A 26,983-nucleotide genomic window follows, 5' to 3' on the forward strand; every position below is an offset into this window, starting at 1 on the left:
GCCTTCAACTCTTCAATAAAAACATGCTCGCTTGCTCGCAGCCACCGAGAAGTTCAGTATTCAATCTTAGTTAATTAGGTGGCTGACGGCAATAGTTAATGTCTCACTTTGTGTCCCCCTGTATACGTAACTTATCTTCAAGGGTAGTTTTTACGTAATCGCTGTGCTAAATTTTAAGAAAACCGTAAAGCTTAATGTTGAACACCCTGTATACTGTGATTCTCGTTCAGCCGTCTCGTTTCTTCGCTCCTGTGGCATAAGCCTACAAGAGCCAAGGCGTTCCCACTAGCTCGCGCCACCACGAGCCACGCCACGCTCTTCTTTTTCCCCGGCCGATTGTCCACGAGTGGCGCGGCGCTACAAACCCAAATTGCAAAACTAGCGTGGGTCGCCAGCGATACGACGCAAACGCAGCGCGGGCAACGATGCAGCGTGGCCCGCGTCTCGCATAATTTTAATTTCGCCACGTGTGGAGTCCCGTGCGTTTGTATTCTGCCCTTAGCATCCAGGTGAACGAATGACGCATGGCGTAATTGTCTAAGGCAGCGCGTTGCGGAGCGAGGGGTTGCAGGTTTGAGTCCCCGGTCGCTAGCTCTTCAGAATTTTTTTCTTTTGAAGTATTTTTATTATCGCTTTTTATTATATACCCATACAAATACATGTACGGGACATGATGGCGACGGCAAGAATCTGCCGAGGGTGTCCGGATAATTGCGATCGCAATAAAAAGCGCAACGTGCATGACACAATGACATGACACAAGGCATACACCCAAGTCACGGGATCAATATCAATCAATAAAAATCACAGCATATCCATGATGTGAATGATGATGAAGGAGCTTGCTCCAGAGGTTAAATCCGGTAAACCGTGAATCCTCTGTACATCTGCTCAATCATCATCATATAAAGAATTGACACATACGGGGAGTTGTTGTGGTGTGATTGTATATACACATTATATACACAATGCTTATAATTTACATATCGATGCACTATATGCACAAATTTACATATTGACGCAGTAGATACTTTTTGTTCAAGAGCTTCCAAATGGTCGACATTGTGGTGAGGTTTTTGTCAAACAGCAAGCGGTCGCATACCTTGCAGCTGTGGCCGAAACTGCGATCTAGGAAACCACGCTTAAAGCGAGCATCGGCGCCACCAACCTCAGGTAGCGACCGCTTCAGGCGCTTGGCCGCTGCATCCCGTGCCCGTGCCGATTAGAGGTCCGCGTGTCGACGCTTTCGCGCTGCTTCTGCTTCGCGGGCTCTCAGCTCGGGGTCCGCTTGTCCTTGCGCCCGCTTCGCTGCGGCCTCGCGGGCGTGTGCCGCCTCCCGGTCCGCTTGTCGACGTGCCCGTTTAACTTCGGCATTGCGAGCCCTCGCCGCTGCCTCCGCCTCGATGCTGGTAGTGGCTTGTGCTTGCGGTCGGTGCTGGCGTCTCTCTTCGGCCTCGCGAGCTCTCACTGCAAGGTCTTGGCGGCGAGCCAGCGATGCTACTGCATTGCGAGCCCTCCGCGCTACTGCCTTGGCTTCTCCGGTGTTCATGATGAGTAGCGGTAGTGAAGTGAACTGAGTGATGTCCGGCGAATGAGAAAGGAAGCGCGCCAAGAGCGAGCGCTAACTATGGCGCGAACATCGGCGCTTGCTCCGCCGAGAGCGGAGCACGCGTCGTTCAATCAACAGAGAGCACAGTTGCGCCTCTAGCGGGAGCAATGAGAACTAGCGTACAGGGCAGGAGAGACGAGAGACAACCCCCCTCCCGCAAAAGGAGCAAGCTCCTAAAATATATCTGGCTATGCCATGTCCTTCGTTCGGCGGCAATAGCGTAACCGCCACAGAAATTGGGCAAACTCTACTGTGCACCACTGGTTTGTTAAAAATGAAGAATGGAGCACACGAGCGGCCAACTCCAATTAAGATTGTGCACGGTCAGACAAGACGACACGTGTCGCAGCAAAAGGACGCATGCTACTCAAATAGAAAACTTTAAACGCGCATACACTACATTCAAAAGGGACTTTTTGGAGAGATATATATGATTCACTTGCGGCGTGGGTAATCGGCTAAAGTTCCAAATTCTATGTCATATGTGTGTCGTTAGCTAAACAGCTTCGCTGGTCACACACCTCCACACAGAATGAATGGAATGGCTCCTCAATTCGTTTGGCTTGGAGCCGTTATGTTTATAACATTGCTAGAGAAATTGCGGACTCCTGCCGTGATGTGCTGCTCGGTGCCGTTCCGTGTAGATTTGTCAATTCATTGTGATACATCGACATAAATGTCGTGCAAATTGTCGCGCTCGCTGACAAGGTGCCAAATTGTATTAAAAAACTGTATTGACATTCTTTGCTCTCCGATTACTAATATTATTAATCACGCAACTTACCAAGATCTATTAAAGCTAGCCAGACTGGTTCTAATTCACAGAACTGCAGACCATAGCCTTCCGGATAGCTACCGTCCAATGTACTAAATATGTACTAAGTGCCATCAATATGGTGTTCGCGAAACTTATCGGGAAGCGGTTACTAAAACTTCTTTATCTATAATCGGTCTTAACCACGTGGTTTCCGAACAAAAGATCAATCTTCACTGCAGTGCTATTTTTTTTTTCCTTTTGTATATGGTAAATACCTCTTTAAACAAAAAGTAACAGTTTCGCCGCAAGGGCGAAGCAATGAATGTGATAGCAATAAACTAATGCTATACGAAGTGAGGCTCGCCAATGGATACTCTCAGTTTGAACAGCGCACCTGTTGCAAAGGCGGCCGAAGCAGCGAAGGAAACTAGCGTGCTTCAAGTGTCGAGCTGTGACACTTGATAGTTCGTGCTCATCTTCTGTTTGTCCGTTTAGCGGCGTCCCTTGAGCTCGAGTGACTTTCGTACGATCTATAACCTGAGCGCGGACATCACGGTGAAAGCTCGAAACATCTCTCTTCCCCTCACCACAAGAAAACCGCGCGAGCAGACAGCGGAAGGGCAAGGTTCTCCCGGCGCAAATATAAGAAGAAGCGAGCGAGCGAGCCGACGACCTTTAAATGCGCCCGTCGCGCTCCTTGCGCCATCTCGCTGGTAATGAAGAAACGCTTATAAGCGCCTGCCATCTCTGAGTCCTGCCAGCCGTAAAGGGTGTGTATATAACGCTCGCCGTTAGCTATCTGAAGGATCTGCGCTTTCTGGCGTAGTGATTAGCGCCACGCGCTGTGGAACGAGAGGTCGCTGGTATGATTCCGCGCTTCGGAAACATTTTTCTGAATTCTTTTTCTTTGGGACTTTGATATATATATATATATATATATATATATATTGATAGTATGCGTTTAATAGTTCAGGTACGGTGAGCGCCTTAGAGGCGAGACAGCGACGGGACAGCAGTCAGTTCCCCGAAACGGAGCCAGCACGAGCACCAACCACAACAACCGTCTTCTTCATCGTTCTCTATGGTAACCGTATTTATCACTACAATCACTTCCCGGCAGAAAAGAGCCATCCTGGCGACCTATGGCACAGGTAGTACTGGTGGGTCGTAGTGAGGTTTCAATCGATCGACATGAACAGTTTCGCGCCCGCGGCGGCGTTGATCCGTAGGTGGCTGAAGAGGCTCAATAACGTAGTTGACCGGTGAAGTCTGGCGTAGGACCCGGTAAGGACCGTCATACTTAGGGACGAGCTTTGTGGAAAGGCCGGGGGCAGATGAGGGCACGCGAAGCCACACGATTGTTCCGGGTGAATATGACGAAGCAGATAAGTTTCGGTCATGAGAGTGTTTCTGGCGGGCCTGGTCGTGCGTGGTAAGCGAGCGTGCGAGCTGCCGACATTCTTCGGCATAAGTGGCGGCTTCGGCTAGAGTCGTAGTTTCTGAGGGGTCCGGTCGGTACAGAAGAATAGTATCCAAGAACGAGGAAGGTTCCCGACCATAAAGCAGGAAGAACGGAAAAAACCCCGTAGTAGACTGAATGGCGCTGTTGTAAGCATACGTGACAAACGGCAGTATGCGGTCCCAATTCGTGTGGTCATCGGAAACATACATGGAGAGCATGTCGCCGAGTGTGCGATTGAAGCGCTCGGTCATCCCGTTGGTTTGCGGGTGATATGCGGTAGTAGTTCGATGGACAACGTTGCATTCGCGGAGGAGGGCTTCTACGGCTTCGGATAAGAAGGAACGTCCGCGGTCACTGAGTAGCTCGCGAGGTGCACCATGCCGAAGAACGAGCTTTCGAAGGATGAACAAGCCGACCTCACGTGCTGTGGCCTCTGGAAGTGCGGAAGTTTCAGCGTAGCGCGTGAGGTGGTCCACAGCGACGATCACCCAACGGTTGCCATCTGGTGTGTACGGTAGGGGACCGTACAAATCGATCCCGATGCGGTCGAACGGCCGAGAGGGACAGGGCAGTGGCTGGAGTGGACCTGTGGTCGTGTGCACAGAGCTCTTCCGGCGTTGGCACTTGGAGCATGAACGGACGTACTGCCGAACAAAGCGGTACATTCCGCGCCAGTAGTATCGAATCCGGAGGCGTGCATATGTCTTCACCACACCAGCATGGGCGCATTGCGGATCCGCGTGAAAGGAGGCACAGACGTCGGAACGTAGATGGCGAGGAATCACCAGCAACCATTTGCGGCCATCAGACAGGTAGTTTCGGCGGTACAGGAGGCCATCACGGATTTTAAAGTGGCGAGCAGTGCGTCGAAGCGAGCGGTTGGTTGTATGTGGAGACGCCGGAGACAGATACTCTAGGAGAGAGGCTATCCATGGATCCTGGCGTTGCTCATATGACATGTCGGCATGTTCAAGAGATGAACAATCGCAGCTCGAAATAGACGCAACAGCATACTCATGGGGAAGTGGTGAACGAGAAAGAGCGTCGGCATCCGAATGCTTACGGCCTGACCGATAGATGACACGGATGTCATAATCTTGAAGACGGAGCGCCCAACGAGCTAGGCGACCAGATGGGTCTTTTAATGACGATAACCAGCACAAAGCGTGGTGATCAGTCACGACGTCGAATGGGCGGCCATATACGTAAGGTCGAAATTTCGTGATTGCCCAAACGATGGCAAGGCATTCTTTTTCCGTGACTGAGTAGTTCTTTTCTGCTTTAGTGAGAGTGCGACTGGCGTAGGAAACGACATACTCGTCGAAGCCAGATTTACGCTGGGCAAGAACAGCGCCGAGGCCTACTCCACTAGCGTCCGTGTGGATTTCGGTTGGAGCATCCGGGTCAAAGTGGCGTAGGATAGGTGGGGATGTCAGAAGATGGCGTAAAGAGGCGAATTCTTTGTCGGAAGCTGAAGACCACGCCGAAATGTCTTGGTTGTCGGCAAGTAGCTGTGTGAGTGGGGCGATTATCGTCGCGAAATCGCGCACAAATCTGCGAAAGTACGAACAAAGGCCTATGAAGCTACGGAGTTCTTTTAGTGTAGACGGCCTGGGAAAGTCGGCGACAGCGCGAAGCTTGGCAGGATCGGGACGGACACCGTCCTTGCTGACAACGTGCCCTAAGATGGTAAGCTGGCGTGCGGCGAAATTGCACTTCTTCAAGTTCAGCTGCAGTCCCGCGTCCGCAAGGCAAGTGAGGACGCTTGCGAGGCGAGTGAGGTGGGAGTCGAAGTCCTTCGAGAAAACGACGATGTCATCCAGATAGCACAGGCACGTGTTCCATTTTAGGCCTCTTAGGATGTTGTCCATCAGACGTGCGAAGGTGGCAGGCGCATTACAGAGGCCAAACGGCATCACGTTGAACTCGTACAGTCCGTCGGGAGTTACAAACGCAGTCTTGGGGCGGTCGGCTTCATTCATAGGAACCTGCCAGTAGCCCGATCGAAGGTCTAAAGAAGAAAAGAACTCTGCTCCTTGCAGGCAATCGAGAGCGTCGTCAATTCTGGGCAGCGGGTAAACATCTTTTCGCGTGATCTTATTAAGACGCCTATAATCAACGCAGAATCTGATGCTGCCGTCCTTTTTTTTCACCAGCACAACCGGGGAGGCCCAAGGGCTGTGTGAAGGTTGAATTACGCCACGTTGAAGCATGTCGCTCACCTGCTCGTCGATGACCCGGCGTTCAGCGTGAGAGACTCGATACGGATGCTGGCGCAAAGGTGCGTGGGTGCCGGTGTCAATGCGGTGAACGATGGCAGACGTGCGGCCCAAAGAACGTTGGTTATGGTCGAATGACGTCTTGAAGCGATCAAGTAGCGCCAAGAGTTGCGTACGCTGAGCAGGGGGGAGTTCGGAATCAATAGATGGAAGGAATGCCTCGAGAGATGAAGTGGTAGTGGTATCAGAGGTAATGCTGTTTACGTGGGGAGTTGTCGAGCCATCAGGCAGGTGACTGGAGTAAACAGAGACTATTTCCTCAAGGTGACCTATTAGTTCGCCGTGGAACAAGGTGGCTGGGGAAGAAAACGGGTTCGTGATATAGATGGCGCCGCAAGAGTTTTCTATAGTGACAACTGCGAATGGGAGAAGGAAGCTCTTGCGAGAGCCAAATGCTTCGGAGGGTGTAAACAGGGCAGTGACAGAGGACGCGCCGTCGCAAGAGAGTGGCACAAGAACAGAGGACAGAGGAGGAATGTGAGTGTCCGCAGCGACGACGACTCGAGAAGATAATGCCTGGTCAGAGGGCCCGTCATACATCGGCGTTTGACACAGCGGCAGTTCACACATCGTTGACAACTCTAGTTCGGCACGCGCACAGTCAACGACGGCATGATGAGCGGAAAGGAAGTCCCAGCCCAAGATGATGTCATGCGAACATGGTGAAAATACGACAAATTCAACTGCATACAAAACGTTCTGTATGACTAGCCGAGCTGTGCACGCCATAGAAGGCTGGATGTGGTGCGAAGTTGCCGTACGGAGAGAGACGTCGGAAAGCGGAATCGTAATCTTCTTTAACTTGCGGCACAGTTCACCACTCAGCACAGACACAGCAGCACCAGTATCAACGAGCGCTTGCACAGCTACACCATCAATATACACAGTTATTTCGTTGGCGGGTAGAAATCGAGGCCTTGAAGTTTTCGATGTGAGCGCAGCTCTTGCCTCGGGAACTGCGACGGTTAGTTTTCCGCTGGGACGGGTGGCGGGCGACGAACCATAGGCGAAATGGAACGGCGCCGTGGTGAGGGTGACCGATGCCTGTCGAAGCCGCGACGACTTGACGATGACGTGTCCGACGTGGGGTGGAAGGAACTGGACTGAGGTGGCTCTGTACGATAGTAGCCGTACCCTTCTTCGCCAGCACCTTGGCGGAAATCACGACGACGACAGAAACGGGCGACATGGCCAGGGAGACGGCAGGAGTAGCAGATCGGCCTGTTGTCGGGTGTGCGCCAAGGATTGGAGGACGGTGGTGCGGGACGGCGAAAAGGGGGCGGGTCCGGGCGTACAGGCATTAGCCTGTACGCCCGGACCCGCCCAGCCTGTAGCCTGTAGCCTGTAGCCTGTACAGCCTGTAGCCTGTAGCTGCGTAGAAGGCATTAGCCTGTCGAGCAGGGTCCGTGACGAGTGGTAGCGACAGCGATGGTCGTCTGGCGACCTCAGCGTAAGTCAGAGGTGCGGAGATAGGCGAAGGATGGTAGGTGGAAGGGAGAGCGTCAGAGACTTGCTCCTCTATCGCTTGTCTGAGTGTCGGGGTCAGCGTATGCGCACTGGCCGGAACGTAAGGCACAAGAGACAGTTGTCGCGCCACTTCTTCGCGGACGAACTGCTGTATCTGTTGCATGAACGTGGTCTGGTCGGTAGAAACAGCGCCAACGGTTAATGCAGACGTTGCGGCCGTGTCGAAGCTCGGCTGTCGCGTAGAAATGCGCTGTCTCCGCAGCTCGTCGTAGCTCTGACAGTACTGAGTCACCTCTGCGACAGTTTGGGGGTTTTTGGCAACGAGCATGTGGAAGGCGTCGTCTTCAATACCTTTCATAATGTGCCGGATTTTGTCAGTATCAGACATGTCTGGATTGACACGACGGCAGAGGTCCACAACATCCTCGATATAAGACGTGAAGGTCTCACCAGAACGCTGCGCGCGCAAGCGCTGTTCGGCGCGGAGCTTGCGAACAGCGGGTCGGCCGAATACTTCCGCGAAGCGTGTCTTAAAGGACGACCAGGTAGGAATGTCAGCTTGGTGATTGTTAAACCACAGCTGTGCCACACCCGCGAGATAGAAGTGAAGGTAGCCAAGTTTATCGGCTTCATCCCACTTATTGTGCGCGCTTACTATTTCGTATGAAGATAGCCAGTCTTCGGCGTCTTGCTCGTCGGAGGCGTTGAAAATCACCGGATCGCGCTGTCTTGGCATGCCGGAACAGGTAAGAGATGGGGTTGGGGTAGCAGCTTGCTGGGCCATGTCGTCAGGAATCGACGAGGCGGGAGGTAGAGTCCGAGAACGAAGTTCCAGGGTGAAGTACCCAGCACCTCCACCAATTGATAGTATGCGTTTAATAGTTCAGGTACGGTGAGCGTCTTAGAGGCGAGACAGCGACGGGACAGCAGTCAGTTCCCCGAAACGGAGCCAGCACGAGCACCAACCACAACAACCGTCTTCTTCATCGTTCTCTATGGTAACCGTATTTATCACTACAATATATATATAATATATATATATATATATATATATATATATATATATATATATATATATATATATATATATATATATGGTGCATGACGGCGGCGACGGCAAAATCCAGCCGAGATTGTCCATATAACTGAATAAAAAATCACACCATCTCCGCTAAAGGGGACCATGAGGCGATGCGAAGCAGCGGTTCGGTATGTCGAGCCCGCGTTTCAGAGGGGAAGTGGGGAGGGGTGAGGTGGAGGGGATGTGGAGAGGGAGAAAGTGGGAGAGGGGATGTGAGAGAGGTGGAGGGGTATGTGGGAGAGGTGAAGGGGAGGGAGGAAGTGAGGGGAGAGGATGAAGTGAGAGAGGGGAATGGGAATGGGAGAAGGAATGGGAGAGGGGGAAATGGGAGAGGGGGTGTGTGGAGAGGGTTCGCGAATGCGCAGTAAGGGTGGTCGCACACCACCACCACCACCGGTTTGAACTCCGCCATAAGATGCTTCGCATCTAAAATATGGGTGGGATGGGGGGGAGGAGGGGCGTTCTAATATTGTCCAGAGGGCCGCGGGCCGCAGTTTGCGGACCCCTGTACTCGATCCTCATTTCAACTGGAAAATGCACACTGACTTCTTCACTAACAAGCTCAGCCCTGTCTTCTTTATGCTTTTCAAGTGTCGCCATCACTTTGATGCAGCGATATTGAGAACAAATTATTATGACCTATTCCATAGCACGCTGTCATTATCTATTGAATATGACAGTGTACTATGACCAAACATAAGATTTTTACATAAGACCGCTAGTATTCCTGAAAAAATACGCAATCCATTTTATGTTACAATAAAATTATGTGATCTCTACAAATCCTTGCTTTTCTCAATAACAAGTCACGCGGTCCTTTGTGCCTTCGCCTAAGACGACTCGAAAGCAAAAACCATTTTCTTCTCCTTCTTCTTCGTCGATTGCATTGATCCCCCCGCACCTCGCGTGGTTTTGCAGAGCTGAGATCGGCGCACGTTTGACCAAGCGACCATGTCGCTTGGCGTCCCGTTATGTGACGTCATAGTGACGTCATAATGACTTCACATATTTCGGCTACCAGTGACATCATGATGGCATTTTCAAGAGTTTACAGTGCTGAAGGAAAAGCGACAAAGTGAAGAACGGTAGGCAAAGAGGGATGCACATGAGTGCTTTGGCGGTCAGTTTTCGTGTTTCATGAGCAATCTGAAGCGTTTGCCGTAATAAATAACAAAACTATGGTAATGATCATCACTATTATTAACTCCTTAACTAGCAATTTTCCTCTTCAGTCTTTACGCCATCGCAATTCAATACAGGAAGGCTTTAAATGTGGCAACTTCCTTGAAGCACTGCTTACAAATGTGTACTGTTATGACTGGCAGTCGGTGGCGACGCGCTGACCGTGAGAATCGGCGGGCGAGGCGTTCTCACACTGCTAGAACACCTGCATCCTTCCTGGAAACGGAATTCCAGGGACGGCAAGCGACCGACAATGGGCAGAATATTGAACTAATACAGGGACGGCCAAGTTGGAGACGTTTTCACAATGGGCCACCTGGGCTTGTATTGGTGTGCTGCGAAGACGACCTGACCTGTATATTTAGACAGGAGTCGCCGCAAACCCTCTTCTGCCCTTCGGGGAAAAGAAGAGTACGAGGAACGAGCCCGAGGAACCTGTCGCCTTGCTTCCCCCACAAGCGTGCCGTCGACCACCTGACCCTTGCTGTTTCGAGAGTGCAACGACCCCGCAGCGACAGTGAAATGGACTGTGCCATGGTGGGTGAGGTCATGTGTGTGATTGGTGGTCATCAAGAAGGAGGAGCCAGCCTGAGGGGTTAAAACGACGGTGCTATGTGAGAAATGGGGCTCTGAGCCCTCGGTAACAGGCTCATCCAATGCGCTCGTCGCTGAACTCTTACCTTGTCACTATGTAATTGAGTGTTCAAAAGTGCCAGTAAACTTGTTATTGTTTTCCCAACTTGCTAGCATCAGTTCTTCAACCCGGAGACTCGACTACGCTACCAAACGGAGTCCGGGTACGACGCTGCCCTATCGTAGCAGCAACCTGGTTGCCGAGGAGGGACGGATCCAAATACACAGGCACGACAGTACGGAGAAAGGAGGCTTTTCAGTGTTGGCATATCGTTATTGAATAATCTGTCAGTCTGCGTAAAGCCACACAATACTTTTCTTTCGATGGTTAACCGGCATTTCAAGGAACTGTATTAGAAGTTATACATATCTGGTATTCTAAGCTCATGCGCTGTTGAAACGATGTGTAGGAGTATTAGATGTTCTGTATGCTAACCTAATATGCTGTTAAATTGAAGTGTGAACGATAACACGGGATTGAACAACATAATGCCACGCTCTAGTGGCGGTAGACGTCGAGAAGGAAGATGTTGGTGGCTGCTGTGGCCGAGAGCAAACAGCCATCCGCTTCGAGTCGACTGTTTCCCCTCTCCTCTCGCGACAAAATACTTAAGAGAACCTCAGTATCAGTTTAAGAGACGCGACAAATCCAAAAAAACAATGCCCTACCAATGTCGTATTAATGTATTTAGGTTTTTCTCCGAAGAACAGATGAATAGAATTTGCTTCCCGATAGGATAGTCTAAGCACCCACTTTTTCTTCTGCCATAGAGAACTTTACATGAGTCCGCTTTAGATAACTCTTTAAGTGTCTTGTTCTATGCGAAGTCTAACATATTTTGCGATAGGATATTATATGCTTGATTTTGAGTATGTTGTCTTCATCTTTATCAGGATGTCTGTATGTCAGTACTATGGTTGTTTTGGTGCTGCTGTTCGTGACATTCTATTGATACGACTTTTATACTTGTAATTATCCATCTACAATAATAGATAAGGATTTTGTAGGTGTTTGTAACAAAGAAATAATAAATTTGTTTCCTGCCTGTAGAGTTATTCAGGTAATTGTCGTATGTATCCCTAATAGCACTCTACTACGGATCCAGATGCTTAAAGCATGTTTCTCCATAACCATACTTCATTTTATAAAGTTCTATTCAAATTCAATAAAAGATGATGGTTTATGTTCGTTATTACTGGCTAATGTTCTACAAGTATGGCGAAACAATTGCCAATGTTGAATATTCGCTGATATAACATCGAAATTGCTTGCATTCACTTTCAATCCAATAATTGAGTTGTCTGCAAACCTTTGCACACGTGCGGTTTCTACCGGCACACCACGGCACTCAACTTAAATGAAAAGAAACGTTGCTATCAGGAAGGCGCGTATAACCCTGAAAGGTTGAAATGTACTTTCGACGCGTCCGGCATTCATGTAACGCAAAAACGTGAGCTGTCGGTATTAATGACACGACAGCGGGTTGCGGCACTTCTTCGAATACTTTAGCGAAAGATAGGAGGGTGCAGACAACGTGTTGCGCAAAGCGCGCTTGGGCGCCTCGGAATCAAGTCCGAACAGCGTTGTGCAAGCACTGAAAGTCGCCGAGCCGGTTTGCTTGCGCAATGAGATGCGACCCTTTTAATCTATAGGACGCGGACGAACTTTTTCTGAATGCGACGGCACAACTTGGAGTGGATTTTCGAGTAGGTAGCTGACCCGCCGCTGGTATTAAAAAAAACGCCATTTTCCTTGTAACGAGCGCGAGTATTTTCTTGCTACCCGTGAGGCTCCATATCATCTTCATCATCATCATCGTTATCATCATCATAAGCTTTACTACGCGCACTGCAGCACAAAGGCCTCTCCCATGTTCCGCCAATCAAACCGGTTTTGTCCTTGCTGCTGCCACGTTATACCCGCAAACTTCTTAATCTCATCTGCCCATCTAACTTTTTGTCTCCCCCTCGCACGTTTGCCTTCTCTTGGAATCTAGTCAGTTACTCTTAATGACCAACGGTTATCTTGCCTGTGCGCTACAAGCCCTGCCCATGTTCATTTCTTATTCGTGATTTCGACTAAGATGTCCTTAACACCCGTTTATTCCCTGACGCACTCAGCTCTCTTCTTATCCCTTAAGGATTACACCGATCATGTTCCTTTCCATTGGTCGTTGCGTAGTCCTCAATTTAAGTTGAACCCTCTTTGTAAGCCTCCAGGTTTTTGCTCCGTCAGTAGATACCGGTGAGATGCAGCTGTTATATACCTTCCTCATGAGAGATAGCGGTAAACTACCATTCATGATTTGAGAATGCTTGCCGAATGTGCTCCACCCGACTCTTATTCTTCTAGCTACTTCAGTCTCATGTATCGGCTCCGCATGGTTCGGCTCCATATACAGCACGTTTTTTTTTTTTCTGGTTGGTAAGCATGCTACGTCTACTCCTTTCGTAGAACCGGGCGTCCGTTACGACTTACACGCGAGTTCATTAAGTTGAATCCAGGTACATGTGACAATGGCACCGTACTACTGAAGGAAGCGAGCAGGACAGTAAAGCTGCCGTAGTAAGTAAAGATGCCACGTAGGTCGTTGTTGGCCGATTTCGGACACAGTTAGCGAAATGATTGTTATTATCATCTACAGAGAGGGAAAAGGTGGCTCTTGCTGACTAAATCATGCTTGCGATGCCACATTAATGCTATCAAAACATCACATGCAGGTTATTTATTTACGCATGCACAGAGACGCTCCTGCCACGTCGTTTTCACATTGTCGCAATTCGTTTGTCATCAAAACCACCATCGTGGAGTACCAGTACATTCAGAAGCGGCGTCCATGACGTCACGTGCAAGCCAGGATAACTTTGCCTAGTGTTGCCATATGTCGGTGAAGCAAAGGTATTGCGAATAATGCTCACGCGATATCTGACAGTAAGCCCGTAGGAAGTTTCTGCTGCTACATTTCAATTTCTTCAATATAAAAGGGAAGTTTCTGTTGCCTCTTTGTGCAAGTGAGCACGCGAAAATCGTCTCTGGGGCATTCCCATAGAGCGGGTGCGTGCCAATGTGCAGCTGGTATGATAGAAGAGCGAAACATAAGTAAACAAGCAGACAACAAAAAATGGAAGGAGCTGGCATGAGGGTGCATGTGAGCAACAGGAGCACCTGTGTGTGTCGTAAGAATTGAACGAAATGGGATTAAAGCGTGCATTGAATTAGGATTGAAATTCCCCATTTTAAAATTGCGAATTATCGCAATAAGAAAGCAGAGCACTGCCGTTAAAGCAGATGTACTCGTAGCCATAGGTCGACAAACTCCCTCATGAGTCCAGTCACTCAAACTCAGATCGAGCCGTGAGTCTGGGTCTCCGTGAGTCCGGGTGAGTAATGTTTTGGTGAGATTGAGTTCCAGTGAGCTCGGTTGAGACAAATTTTAGTCAGTCTGAGTCCGAGTGAGTCCGGTTGAGGAAAATTTTGGTGAGTCTGAGTCCGAGTGAGCCCTAAGCACAAAATATATTTCTTGAGTGAGTCTGGGTGAGCTCCAAATTTTTTTTGCCGACCTATGCTCATAGCATACAGTTGGCGCCGAAAGACAGTGAGCCACAACAGTTGCCGCAATAAGAGACCAAAGCATACAGGCTAGTGCAGACGCACGTTGGCTAAATGACGGCTAATGCCGTATTGTGTTGGCTAATATAGAACGGTTTAGTAATATGTTAAACAATGAAATTCCAGATACTGCTCACTATCTGAGGATTTTACGGTAGGAAATTTCGGCTTCAAACTTATAGCACGTGTTGTGTTCTCAGAAGTATGGGTTAAACTACAAGCGTTCAGAGTATTGCACAAAAGCAGAGGCACGATTCAAATTCAAGCAACACATGCGAGTGTGCGTAAGCAGGCGCGCGTAGTCGGAGGCGTCCTACGCGCGTCTGACGCCAGACGTTGCAGAGCGTGCGTGGGCGTAGGCGGCCTACGGTACCTCCTCTCGCGTCTGGCGTCAGGGCCAGGTCGTGGTCGATGAGCTGTCCGAAGGCCATGACTAGGTGCGTGTACCGGTCAGAGTAGGTGGCTCCCTGCGAAAATCGCAGGTCCCACAGGGCGTTGGACACCAGGCGGGCATTGGGCAGCGGGCGACCGGACTGGGACAGGGTTTTCGGTGAGGACACGCCTGCACGACGAAAAATGACGTGAGACTAAAGAAAAATCCACGCATCTCCATGAAGTAGATCATGACGAGTGGGCGAAGCTCTGGACATTGTATGGGTGGGTAACCGTACGTTACCTGAGCGTTGTCCCATATGATGTAAATTGAATGACATAAAGTGACATAAGGAGTCGACGACAAAGCTAGGGTCCGCCTTCTGTAGGTCCTAAGGTCCATAATGTCTACGTTAAAGTCACCGACTAGTATAAAGGGTTCGTGCTTGTAGATATCTTTTATTGTTCTTTCACAATTATGATCAATGTTCGTCTATCGTAAACATTTTTTATTCAAATACACACATATATGTTTAGACTATGCAATGGTTTTCTATATACCGTGACAGCCGACAGTGAAAGTCGACGACAAAGCTAGGTCCTAAGGTCCAAATGTGTACGTTGAAGTCGCCGTCTAGTATGAAGGGTTTGCGCTTGCGGGTGTTTTATATTGTTCTGTCACAATTATGATTCATATTAGTCTATTGTTAAACCTAAATATTGTTAAAACAAGCGTCTCCACGAAGTGAATGATGACGAGTGGGCGAGTAGTGTGTAAGCACGGACACAGACGCACACGAACGGACATGCCTTGGCCTTAAGGCACAGAGAAAGAAAAAAATGTTAAGAATGGACACTTCCCTAGACCTCAGCGGCCCAATAGACCCTAGCGCACCTTGTGGTTGGTGAGAGCAAGTGGCCTGCGCTTCCTGTTTCGGTTTCACTGGCGCGAATTTTGAATTACTCTGCGTAACCGAAATTTTGGATATCATCATCATCATTTATTAAGCCCTTAAAGGCCCCAAACAAGGCATTACATCAGGGAGGAAGCAAATAAATATAAGTACATGTCATGTCACAAATGCAGTGCTTAAAGAATAACAGGGAAGCATATACGTTGCACAGCGTTGAACAAAAAAGATAAAGCAAATTATGAAAGCGTAAGACGAAAGTTAAGGCTCTGTTATACTCCGACGTCCGACGCGAGCGCCCGCGAGGACGCTGCGTTTCGTAACGCCGAGCCGGCGACGCTACGCCAGGCGCAAATCAGTCTCCGCTACAGTCGAGCCGGCTCCAACGCGCCGGTGCGATCGCATCTAGAGGAGCGCATGCGTAGTAAAGCTAAGAACGGCCGCGCCACCTGTCGGCAACCGACGAAACAGCCTGCGAAGCAGGTTTCTGTACTTACATGCGAGTCCGGCGCGGCCAGCGCGAAATGCAGCAGGATCTATTCGGCGCCGAGCGACGCCCTAGCGCGCCAGCAGCCGTCGGCCGCGTCGCCGGACCCGACGCCGGACCATAGAGGGCTGTTTTTTTTTCTGACGTAACGTCTCCGTGACGCGCGCTCGCGCTCGACGACGTTACGCTGGAGTATATCAGAGCCTTTAATGAGACGAGAGATGTGACGAAAATAATGATTTCATACCAATTGTATTCGCCCAAATGGCAAAGCTATTGTTTGTCGTTTTGATTTAGCGGTTCCCTATTTTGTCTAGTTCAATGGTGCGTGCGAATTGAGGTCATGACGTGATTTTTCTTTCGATTAAGTTATAATAAAAAGAGATGCAGGTAATCATAATTCACTTATTTAGTACCTCGAGGGCAGCACCACCGTTGTTCCGAAGGTATTTAAGCGAGCACTGGCGTCGTTTTCCTTGCGAAACGGCGTTCTCCAAAAGAACTTCTCGGTACTGCGAGCCAAGTACCTTCTCGCGGTGCCTTCGGCATTACGACCAGAAGTTCTCCAGGCCCTGCACGACGACCCGACGGCAGGACACCTCGGTGTTTCCAGCATGCTCGCGAGAATACAAGAAAAGTACTACTGGCCTCGCCTTGCTGCCGACGTCACCCACTACGTTAAGACTTGCCGAGACTGTCAGCGACGGAAGACACCGCCGACTAGGCCAGCAGGACTTATGCAGCCCATCGAGCCACCTCACCGGCCGTTCCAGCAAATCGGGATGGACTTACTGTGGCCGCTCGCGACGTCGAATTCCGCAAACAAAGTGATCGTCGTAGCTACCGGCTACATGACCCGCTACGCCGAACAGGTGCCTCCGAGGTAGCCAAGTTCTTCATTGAGAACATTGTCCTCCGTCATGGCGCCCCAGAGGTGCTCATCACAGACAGAAGTACGGCATTTACTGCTGACCTAACTTAGGTAATATTGAGATAGAGCCAAACAAGCCACCGCCGGACCACAGCGTACCGCCCACAGGCCAATGGCCTCACCGAGTGGCTTAACAAGACCATCGCCGTCATGCTGCCCATATGCGTCGACGTCAAACACAAGACGTGGGATGCCATCCTTCCATACGTGACCTTCGCTTACAACACGGCCATGCTAGAAACGACGCAAATGACGCCGTACAAGCCGGTCTACGGAAGGAGCCCAGCAACGTCGCTCGACGCCACGTTACCCAAAGTCTCAGACGAAGAAAACTTCGACGTCCCCGTCTACCTTGAGCGCGCCGAAGAAGCCCGACAACTCGCGGGTCTGCGCATCCAGAGCCAACAAAAGACCGACAGCGGTCGTTACAACCTTGGACCACGCCACGTGGAATGCCAGCCTGGCGTCCGTGTCTGGGTCTGGACGCCAATAAGCCAACGCGGACTTAGCGAGAAGCTTCTTCGACGATACTTTGGACCGTACAGCATACTTCGACGACTTGGCGAACTCGACTACGAGGTTATCGCCGACGGCATGACGAACTCGCAGTGGCGCCGGGCACGCCCCGAGGTCGTGCATATGGTGCGCCTGAAGCCTTTCTATGCGCGTTAAGGAACCTGTGGACTCTAGTTTTTGCGTGCTTTACTATGTTTCTTTTGTACTGCATGCATGTTTTCAGTTCCATGCTCTGTTCCAAGCATTGGCGCGATGCTTTTTCAGAGGAGGGCATTGCCACGCGTGTTATTTTGTTGTATTCGGGCTTTACCCGCAAAGACTGTTTGCAACGCTGCGTGCAGACAGCGCCGCGATGTTGTAGAAGCTTCTACAAATGTTTTAGCTCATTCCATTAGGATTGCGCGCAGGACGCAAATAGTCTAGTTTCTTCGAGAGATTGCCCTGCCACCAGCGTAACGCTGGAATGTTCGATAGCACACGTATAAAAGCTGACACGCTTTACCACTTGAAATATTATCGACGGCCGAGGCTCTGTTCGCCACTATCAGTGCACACTGTGTATTGCTGTAGTTTGACTTTCCGTTTCCCGGCCACAAGTTCGGCCAAATAAAGAGTTTTTTCTTGGACACGCCGACTGCTGCCTTCGTCCACGTCAAGACGCCGTGACAATATATACATACGAATGGAGACAATCGCCCTTAAACGTTTCTTTCGAATAGCGTGAGTTGCCCAAGTGGGCGACCTTCATGATGAGGCTAGCTTGATTGGCTGAGTCGTGAACAACATCCAAGTTGGAGGAGCTAATGGCAGCATCTACATATTAGATGGCACCGATGATGACGTCAGAAGTCATCAGGATTAGAAGCGGAGCTTCGTTCCATCCGGGACTGTGGCGTTGCGCAGTGTGTTCAGTGCGGCAGCGTGCGAAACATCATTCAAGACGTTCTCAGGCGTGTTCAGTCTGACGCCGGTGTTTTCATTGGGGACTAGCACTTCCAGCAGCACCAAAACAGAGCGTATGCTGGGGCTCTTCATGTTACTGTTGCTTGCCGCAGCAACAGAGATAGCGGTCATAGTCACGCACCTCCGTTGCGCTCTCTTATTCATTGTGACTGAGGACGAAGAGGCCCTGGTGCTTCTTCTCTTCGCTCTACGGCTCACTGCAAGTTTGAGGCCGTCATCCAAGGGATACTCGCTGCTCAGTGGGTAAACATGAGCGTGGTCGCGGTAAGGGCCCCTCCGCTTCCTGGACGCGAGTCCTAAAATAGACAACGGAAATGGTTCAAGCTTCCTGAATAGATACAATTAAGTTGCAGAAAACGCGTGTAGACTGCAAGGTAACAGAAAGGAGTTGACTCATTGTTTCATTATTTCAAATTGTGTGGTGTATCCAGTGCAAAGGTACAAGGGACAAGCAACCAAGCGAGAAATAGGCTTCAGAGGACGTGGGGGCTTGAAGTTCTTTCCAATGACCGGAATGATAAATGTGGATGAATCCGGGGTTTTGCGAAGGGGAGTTGACTTCATCAGTGCAGCAACTGCACTGATGAAGTGGAACTTGGAAGCACTAGCGACAACCCTCGTTCTCAGTATTTATGAGACAGGAGGAGTCTGGGCATGACAAGCACCGGTAAATGTTGCGGCCCATGCATTTGCGCAAAAAACAAATTGACCACTGATATGGTGAAGAGAGCAGCGTTGTAAGTGAACACCTCATTTAAGTTAAGGAATTGAAATCTGCTGAAGCATTACAATGCGAACAGTTGGCATAAGTGTTCGCTCGCATGCATATGTCCATATGGTTATACTAGTTATAGTTATAGTTGTACTCGGATATATTCATACGGCTAAAGTTTGAGCAATGTGCTTTACGCACGCGGGACGACAAGAAAATAGAAATCGTTCAGATTATCCGCTACTAACTCCGCAAAATTTCTTAAATAGATTATGAGTAACTGCATCTTTCTTTCACCTAGCACTTGTTTCCTTTCTTCGCTAATCTTTGTCCCTGTCTTTTGCCTTCACTGCCCTCAAGGGGCCCCCTTGAAATGTCAAGACCACACGAACGTAAACAGTTTCAACGCGGCAACGACTAATATCGTTTCTGTCACTATTAAAACTAACAGCCAATCTATCACCACCGATATGGTATGGCTTATCCGTACACATGCTTCCTATTCTGAGGAAGGTCCCGGGTTCGAAACTTCCTTTCTCAAAAGGCCCTTGGCATGGCATCTTGTTGCATCTTAGGTCACACTCATCAGGCGATGACCTTTCTTTGCATTTTTGTTTTCACTCCCTCTCACGGAGCAGATAAACCATCAAACGACACACTTTCAAAGGTCGTTACCCAAGGCTCTTACGAGACACAGTTATAAGAGAAGCATTGAAACAGAGCTCCCATAGAGAGAGGGAGAAAGCATGTGTTCACATCAAGCCGCCAGCGAGGGTGTATTGCGGAAGCCAGCGGCGCAGGCACATGACCTTGAGCTGCAATAAAGATCTCCCTAACTGTCAAAGGACATCCGCACACAAGGTGCTGTCAGATGTCACGCGCTCCGTTCAAACTCGCTTGCCTCGGCCCACGACGACACACATAGGCTTATCGCTCGATTAACCCATTGCCGCGCGACGACCTTTGTAGAATTGCGCCGGCATCCGCAATAACCGTGACCGCGCGCCGAGTTACGTCGAAGGGCCGATTACTACCGGAAAGAGCGCGACAAGGTCGGACGAGGTAAAAGCAACGCCACTTCCGCCCCAAGCTGCTTCATCTAAAGCGCGTTCACCTCGCTTCGCGGTGGCCTTCGTCCCGACTCCGACAAACAAAAATATAAACAAATGAAAAAAAGGTTGTTCAGTCTCCCGCGCATAGCGCCAAAGCATTCGAGCCAGAGCTATCCCTTTTTGGCATGCGCTTTGCTTTGACAGCTTTCGCTTATTAACTTGCAAAGTATTTCTTTCTTTTTATACTTATGGCTAAAGACCTGACCGCTGGCGCGATTTCATAGATGTGCTGAGATGATATTGCAGCGATCGATGCCAAGGCGGAAGCCCTTTCCCGGGTGTTACACAATTTGATCTGCATCTGAGTGGTGCCGTATCGATAAGCATTGCAGCTGAGTCGAAAAGGAAAAGAGACGGCCTCGCTGTGCAGCGTACGACAACTGAGCGCCGCTGCTGTGCGAGATCGGTGCTGCGATTCTGTCTGATAAATCGTCGGACCCGGAGACCCGCAGGGCTTGATTTAATCGGATTCTTTCTCAAGAAGTGTTGCAAGCGTGAGCATTGGTACAGCAACGAACAATGCCTGGTAATGCTCCGTTCTTCTGTGCCCAGTAATGAATCCTACAAACGACCATGAGAAAGTGTAGATTTAATGCGTATGCGTCATCTGAAAGCAATGGCGGCGCTCTTAAACATACGTCTTACAAAAATGTGAATGAGACGCACAATGAAGACGCTATTGACTCCTGCCTGAGGGCAAGCGAGAAAGATGCAAATATTTATAGGAAATTATGGGGGCCGCTTACATGTGGCATAAGCAGCACTGCATGGGTATTGTCCCGGCCGCGGCGGTGGCATTTTGATGGAGGCGAAATGCTAGAAGCCCGTGTACTATGCGATGTTAGGACCCAGGCGGTCCTAACTTTTTTGAACCTTGCGGCGAATGGCCCACTGACGACGCAATAGTCAGCTCCAGGGTCGACGAGAGAGGTGACGTTGGCGCCGGCACGTAGCCAGGGGAGGGGGGGGGGGCTGCGCCCCCCTGGCTACGTATGTGTTTTTACCAAAAATAAATAATAAAAATAGGTGTTTTTCTCAAAAAGTCAAGGTTTTCAGCAAGTGCCCCCCCCCCCCCCCGAAAAAAATTCCTGGCTATGGGCCTGCGTTCGCGGCTCCTTGGGCTGCCGGAGAAGGATCAGCCCAGGCTGCACCGGGTTGGTCATCGTCGCTGCGGTCGATGTTGGGATCTGAGGCTGCCTGGTTTTTTCGGGAAGGAACACGTACTCTGGCTGCAGTGCCTTCTGCCTGCGGTTTGTTCGACGATCCGGGTTTTCTTTGCCGTCGTCCTCGTCGGGGATTGGGCTTGGGTGAGCGCTTCGCGCGGGAGTCCGGATCATGAAAGAAGCAGCACCTCCACCAGATGTCACGAGGTCGTGACGTCGACGAAGGCAGCAGCCGGCGTGTCCAAGATGACACTCTTTATTTAGCCGAACTTGTGGCCGGAAAACGGAAAGTCTACAGCAATGCACACTGTACACTGATAGCGGCGAACAGAGCGTCGGCCGTCGATAAAACGGATCTGCGGCTAGGCGTGCCGGCATTTATGCATGTGGCATCGAACATTCGAGTCTTATCGCTGGTGGCTGCGCTAGTTCCAGAACAAACTCAAGTGTTCGCGTTTGCGCGCTCAAGTCTATCAGAAGATCTAAAATAATCTGGAAGCTTCCCAGACATTCGGGCGCGGCATGGGTCATGAGTCTTAAGGGAATGATTCCATTGTTTACACGCATGATTTGGTTAAGTAAAATTTCCTGAAAATCTTGCCGCTGAGTACACCTCAGCGGCCTTGCCAGATATGCCCACTTCTTTCCTGGCTTTCTTCTAACTTGCAAAAGCTGCCGTCGCATGTAGGAAGGAATATAGTGAAATCAACTAATAGGCATATACCTTGCAGGATGCTTCACGGCCGACTGTGGCGCAACAGCTCAGTTAAAGATCACCACTGCCTGCACTGCGTGTTGCGCGTGGGCGCGCAATAGGGAAAGCGTACATGAAGGGCAAGTGCGGCTTATCACTCTATCGCGATACTTATGACACACGACGGCGCTGCACGGGACAGTGAAAACAAACAGCGCGATCACGATGCAAAATGCTTTTCAGGCAGGCAAACGACTCTGTTCGCAAGGATGGATTGGCTGCTATGGCTACTCGGTATCGTTTGTTTCATCGGTGTCGGTGAGGCCTACGCCAAGTCATCACCTCAGTTCGCAAGAAGAAAGTACAATGGCCATCGACGGCAATCTAGCGGTCATCAAAAGAAAAACGAGTTCGCATTTATATCTACGGGCACCTCAGCTCGTGTTGGCTCTTTGCCGTGGTCGCAGCTTTGTCGTCAGAGAAGCCTGAAAAAACGTTCTCTTTCATAGCCTGTTGCTTGTGTCGTCCGCTCGCATAATCAAGGCACGAAAGCCGGACTAATTAAAGATGCGGTGTCATTAAAGAAAATGTGTGGATTCTAAGAATGAAAGGCCGACTGTACCGACGATCACCCGTGCCCTTGTCTGCGGGCAAGTCACGTTGATTTTGTGAACATTTGTGAGAAGAAACTGATGGGACCGGACACTGAATGCGATATATAATATGGTTTAGCTTTATAATTTGTCATAATAATCAGCCACGTGTGAATGGTCGGTCATGTTTCTATTTCCCCTTTGTTAACGTCTTACGACGGATATTATTGCCAAACACACGCCTAGACTTTCATAACGCTTGTGGAAGCTCCATTTTGAATGTTTATTTTGTTGTGAGAAGTATATAATTGAATGAGGAGAAGGAGGCCTATTTGTTGTGTTAATTTTGTACACAAACCCTAATACAGATAACTGTGACGTCACTCATTTGAAAGCACCTTTTTAGTATTTCGGAAGTTCAATATTTTCGAAACTCGCTGACTCTAGTACAGTCCGTACAGTCGACTGACTATGACGCCTCCCTCTGTGTGTTCGTACAATCCACGTTTAACGGCAAAGCTACAATTCGTGTTAAAGAGACCAGGCGTGCACAGACGGACACAAGAGAGAACTCAAGAACGTAAATGGAATAGACAGCTAATGAAACTGACAGACAATTAAGCATAGGGGACATTATAGGTGATTTCTTAACTGTAGTGTGATGATTCTCACTTAAATTGAAAGGAAGTAAGCCGGACGAAAAATCACCCTTTCCGTCGGTGGGATCCGGACCTACATTCTTCGAGATCGAAGGTTGTAGTTTCGGATCCCGCCAACGGAAATTAAGTTTTTTGTTCACTTTACTTCCTTTCAATTTAAGTGAGATCGAAGGTTGTCGGTTCGGATCCCACCGACAAAAAGTACGAATTTTCGTCCACTTTATTTGCTTTCAATTTAAGTGAGATCGAAGGTTGTGGGTTCGGATCCCACAGACGGAAATGGTGACTTTTCGTCCACTTTATTGGCGTTCAATTTAGGTGAGATCGAAAGTTGTGGTTTCGGATCCCGCCGACAGAAAGGGTGATTTTTCGTGCACTTTATTTGCTTTAAATTTAAGTGAGATCGAAGGTTGTGGTTTCGGATCCCGCCGACGGAAATGGCGATTTTTCGTCCACTTTATTTGCTTTCAATTTAGGTGAGATCCAAGGTTGTAGGTCCGGATCCCACCGACGGAAAGGGTGATTTTCGCATCTTCACTTGACGCACGCACAGCCCTAACTGATTTCTTACGACCCCGATCTCTCCTGTAATCTTCTACCCTGATGTCGATCATCAGACCGCACACATGTGCACATAATCCACAAGGGCTTGCTTCCTTCTCAGCAACGTTTCCCCGGAAGTTCGTCTTTGGAGACCTGAAACTCGGGGTTACCTTGCCTAACGGTGTTACGCGCCTGGGGATCTGCAAGTGACAATGCTATTATGTGTCCCAAAGCGCCGCCGCGGCGGTTCAGTGGTTACGGTGCTCGGCTGCTTACCCTAAGGACGCGGATTCGATCTCGGCCGCGGCAGTTGCATTTCGATGGAGGCGAATTGCTGGAGGCCTGTGTGCTGTGGATTTGACTGCACGTTAAGGAACCCCGGTATAGTCGAAATTATCCGAAGCCCCCTACTACGGCTTCTCTCGTAACCTGAGCTGTTTCAGGGCGTGAAACTCCACAAACCAAGAAATTAAGCGTAGAAAGCTTGGCTGGTTGGTTTTGGTTATAGCTGTGTAACATGATCCTGCTGAACAAGCACACGGACCACTAGAAAGACACCAACAACGTCAGATGTTGTTGGTGTCTTTCTACTCCCCCGTGTCCTTGGTCCCCACTATCGTGCTACCTAGCTACAACCAGCCAACTTTCCCAGAAATTTTGTCTTCGGTGACATCAGACCTTGGCAAATGGTGTCACGCACGCCTGCTGATCTGCAAGTGACAACACTATCCCGTGTCCTAAGTGACCAACAGCTGAGTGTGCGAAAGCGGATATTCAACTTTTACGTCTGCATGCTGACACTAATGATATAAGTACATGATGTTCGAAGAAGTGAAACGACTCCTGAGGATGATTCGGTTCGCTCGGTAACAGAAAACAATTTCGCCGCCAACGTATCGCCGCAGTAGATGCAACACACGTTGCTACTTGAATTTACTCGAGGCCCTTTCGATACGTTTTGGAGACGTGAGTTGTTGCGAATACATCGAGCGAAAAATAAGACTCAAAATGCGAGGACATTTCTGCAATGCTTGCCTTTCGCGAAAACTCACGTCTTTTCGTACGGCTTTCTCCATATACCATCCGCCCTTGCTGTTTGGTTGTACCGGTGGCTGCGAGCACGGCGCCGCATCTGACCCTGCTCGTGCTGGGCGAGATGCCAAGCCATGCTCACGTAGTGCAGTGAGACGTGATTACATAATGCGCGGTGTCCTCGCGCCGCGGAAGGTCAACGTTGCTTGGCAAGGGCTGCTACTACAGGAGTGCTACCTTCTTCGTGGTTTTTCACGGCGTCTAATTAGATAAAGTTCGGCTGCTCCCTAGCCACTCCTTCTACTACATATCTGTATGTACACTATCAACCTTGAGATTTTCGTTGTATTTTTTTCCCGCGATGACCACATCGCAATGGTCGTGATGGTGGTGATTACGCGCGTGAGATAATATGGTACGCGCAGAAAGATTGCGACAGCGTAAGCGTGGATCCCAGTTGTACGGCGTGGGAGGAGTTGAGCGGGTATTGTGTTCTTAGGCGAGCTCTTTTCTTGTTCGTTTGTTTCCAGAGCAGAAATTCGTGTTCTCTCAAGTTACGAGCATGTTTCGCCATGTGTAATTGTTAGAGACCGGAACTTCAGGCAGAATGCCTATTTTTTCGTGGAGTCCGGTTCGAGCCTATTTCACATATAAGCACGAACTAAGGGAAGGGAAACGTTTTAATCAAACATTTATTGTGCCTATAAGTGCCTATTTCGAGGTTCGTGCCTATATCAGCTTTTCAGCGCCTAAAAATGCCTTTTCGCGTTCGTCGAGTACACGTTTTGCTTAAATGAGCTGTTCATACGGAGGAAAAGAAGCACTTAGTGTGGCGATATTAACTAGAACACGCCTTAGTTATGTTTATTTCGTTCACGTTTTTAGCTCCTGTTAAGGCGCGATTATAGCTCGGCGAGGGTAGACGCGCGCATGCGCTGCGCCACGTCGGCGAAAACAGACCGTAGTTCGACGCAATGCCACAGCCAACGTATAACTGGATTCGGCCGATGCGCTCCACGCATGTGACGCTCGCTAACGCTCTGATAACGTCGGACTATGAGTGGGGCTACAGCGTACCTCAGCGAGGCAAAGCGAGGCTAGCCCAGCGCTAGTGGGCCCCCCTGAAAGATCTCCGTCGCTTGGTTCGAGAGTAGTGCAGCACGGCGGTTGCATGAGCGAGGCTAGACTGTACTCTAGCGAGGGAAAGCGAGGCTAGACAAGCGCTGTACCATCAGAGTCCACTCTTCGCAAGCAGTACCTGCGGCCCATGTACGAGGACACAATAGCAAAAAACAGACAAGAACTCGATGAATCATACATATGGTTTTTAGTGGGCGATCCAACAGATGCGACCGGATGATTACTTGGACATTTTGTAGCTGGAAAGCTGGATGCAAAAGAGAAAACAACACCTTTCTTGGTATGCTCGAAACAACTAGAAAAAAACGGGCGGTGATACCACCGCCTACTTTGTGAACTCGTCCTTGAGGGTACTGTAACCCTCCGGATTTCACGATGACCGTGTAATGCTGCTCTACACAGATGCAGCAGCTTATATGCACAAGGCTGCTGCACTTCTCAATATGTTTTATCCAGAATTATTGCATGTCACTTGTCTTGCCCATGGTATTCATCGGGTCTGTGAAGGGCTGAGAAAGTTGTTCAGTTCTGTTAACGAACTAAGGCGGTGTTCCTTAAGGCGCCTTCGCGCGTTCGTGCCTTTAAAGAGCAGTTGCAGGATGTGCCTCTTCCACCGGAGCCCGTTGTTACCCGCTGGGGAACTTGGCTGAAGGCTGTGGTCTACTACAAAAACACTTCGCTGGTGTTAAGGTTGTTATTACAGCTTTGCAGCGGACGAGAGCATCACCGTGAGAAGATCCCAGACTGTTCTACGCCCCGATAAACTTAAATCTGACTAGGCATATCTGTGTGCTCATTTTACTTTCCTTGCAGAAAGCATACCGAAACTTGAAAGTTCGGGCAACACTCTGACTCGGAGTGTTGAGATAATTTTGGACGTGCAAGAAAGGTTCACCACCATCCCCAAGCTTCGTGCTGACAGGGTCACCACGAAGCTTAAATCTGGCTTGGACAGGAATCCCGGATTAGGTGCACGTTAAAGAACCCCAGGTGGTCGAAATTTCCGGAGCCCTCCACTACGGCGTCTCTCATAATCATATGGTGGTTTTGGGACGTTAAACCCCAGATATTATTA

The 26,983-nt window shown here is 49.6% G+C and overlaps 1 protein-coding gene across 1 annotated transcript in view; it reads right to left on the reverse strand.

The window, feature by feature from the left end:
* The window catches only part of LOC119372588 (chorion peroxidase), a 177,750-nt gene that overhangs the window by 59,542 nt on the left and 91,225 nt on the right, over window positions 1–26,983 (reverse strand). The window contains exon 3 of the mRNA XM_037643063.1: window positions 14,454–14,642. Coding sequence (XP_037498991.1) covers window positions 14,454–14,642 — 189 coding nt within the window. The remainder of the gene's footprint in view (window positions 1–14,453; window positions 14,643–26,983) is intronic.

The sequence above is a fragment of the Rhipicephalus sanguineus genome, chromosome 10, assembly GCF_013339695.2.
Source record: "Rhipicephalus sanguineus isolate Rsan-2018 chromosome 10, BIME_Rsan_1.4, whole genome shotgun sequence".
NCBI lineage: Eukaryota > Metazoa > Arthropoda > Arachnida > Ixodida > Ixodidae > Rhipicephalus > Rhipicephalus sanguineus.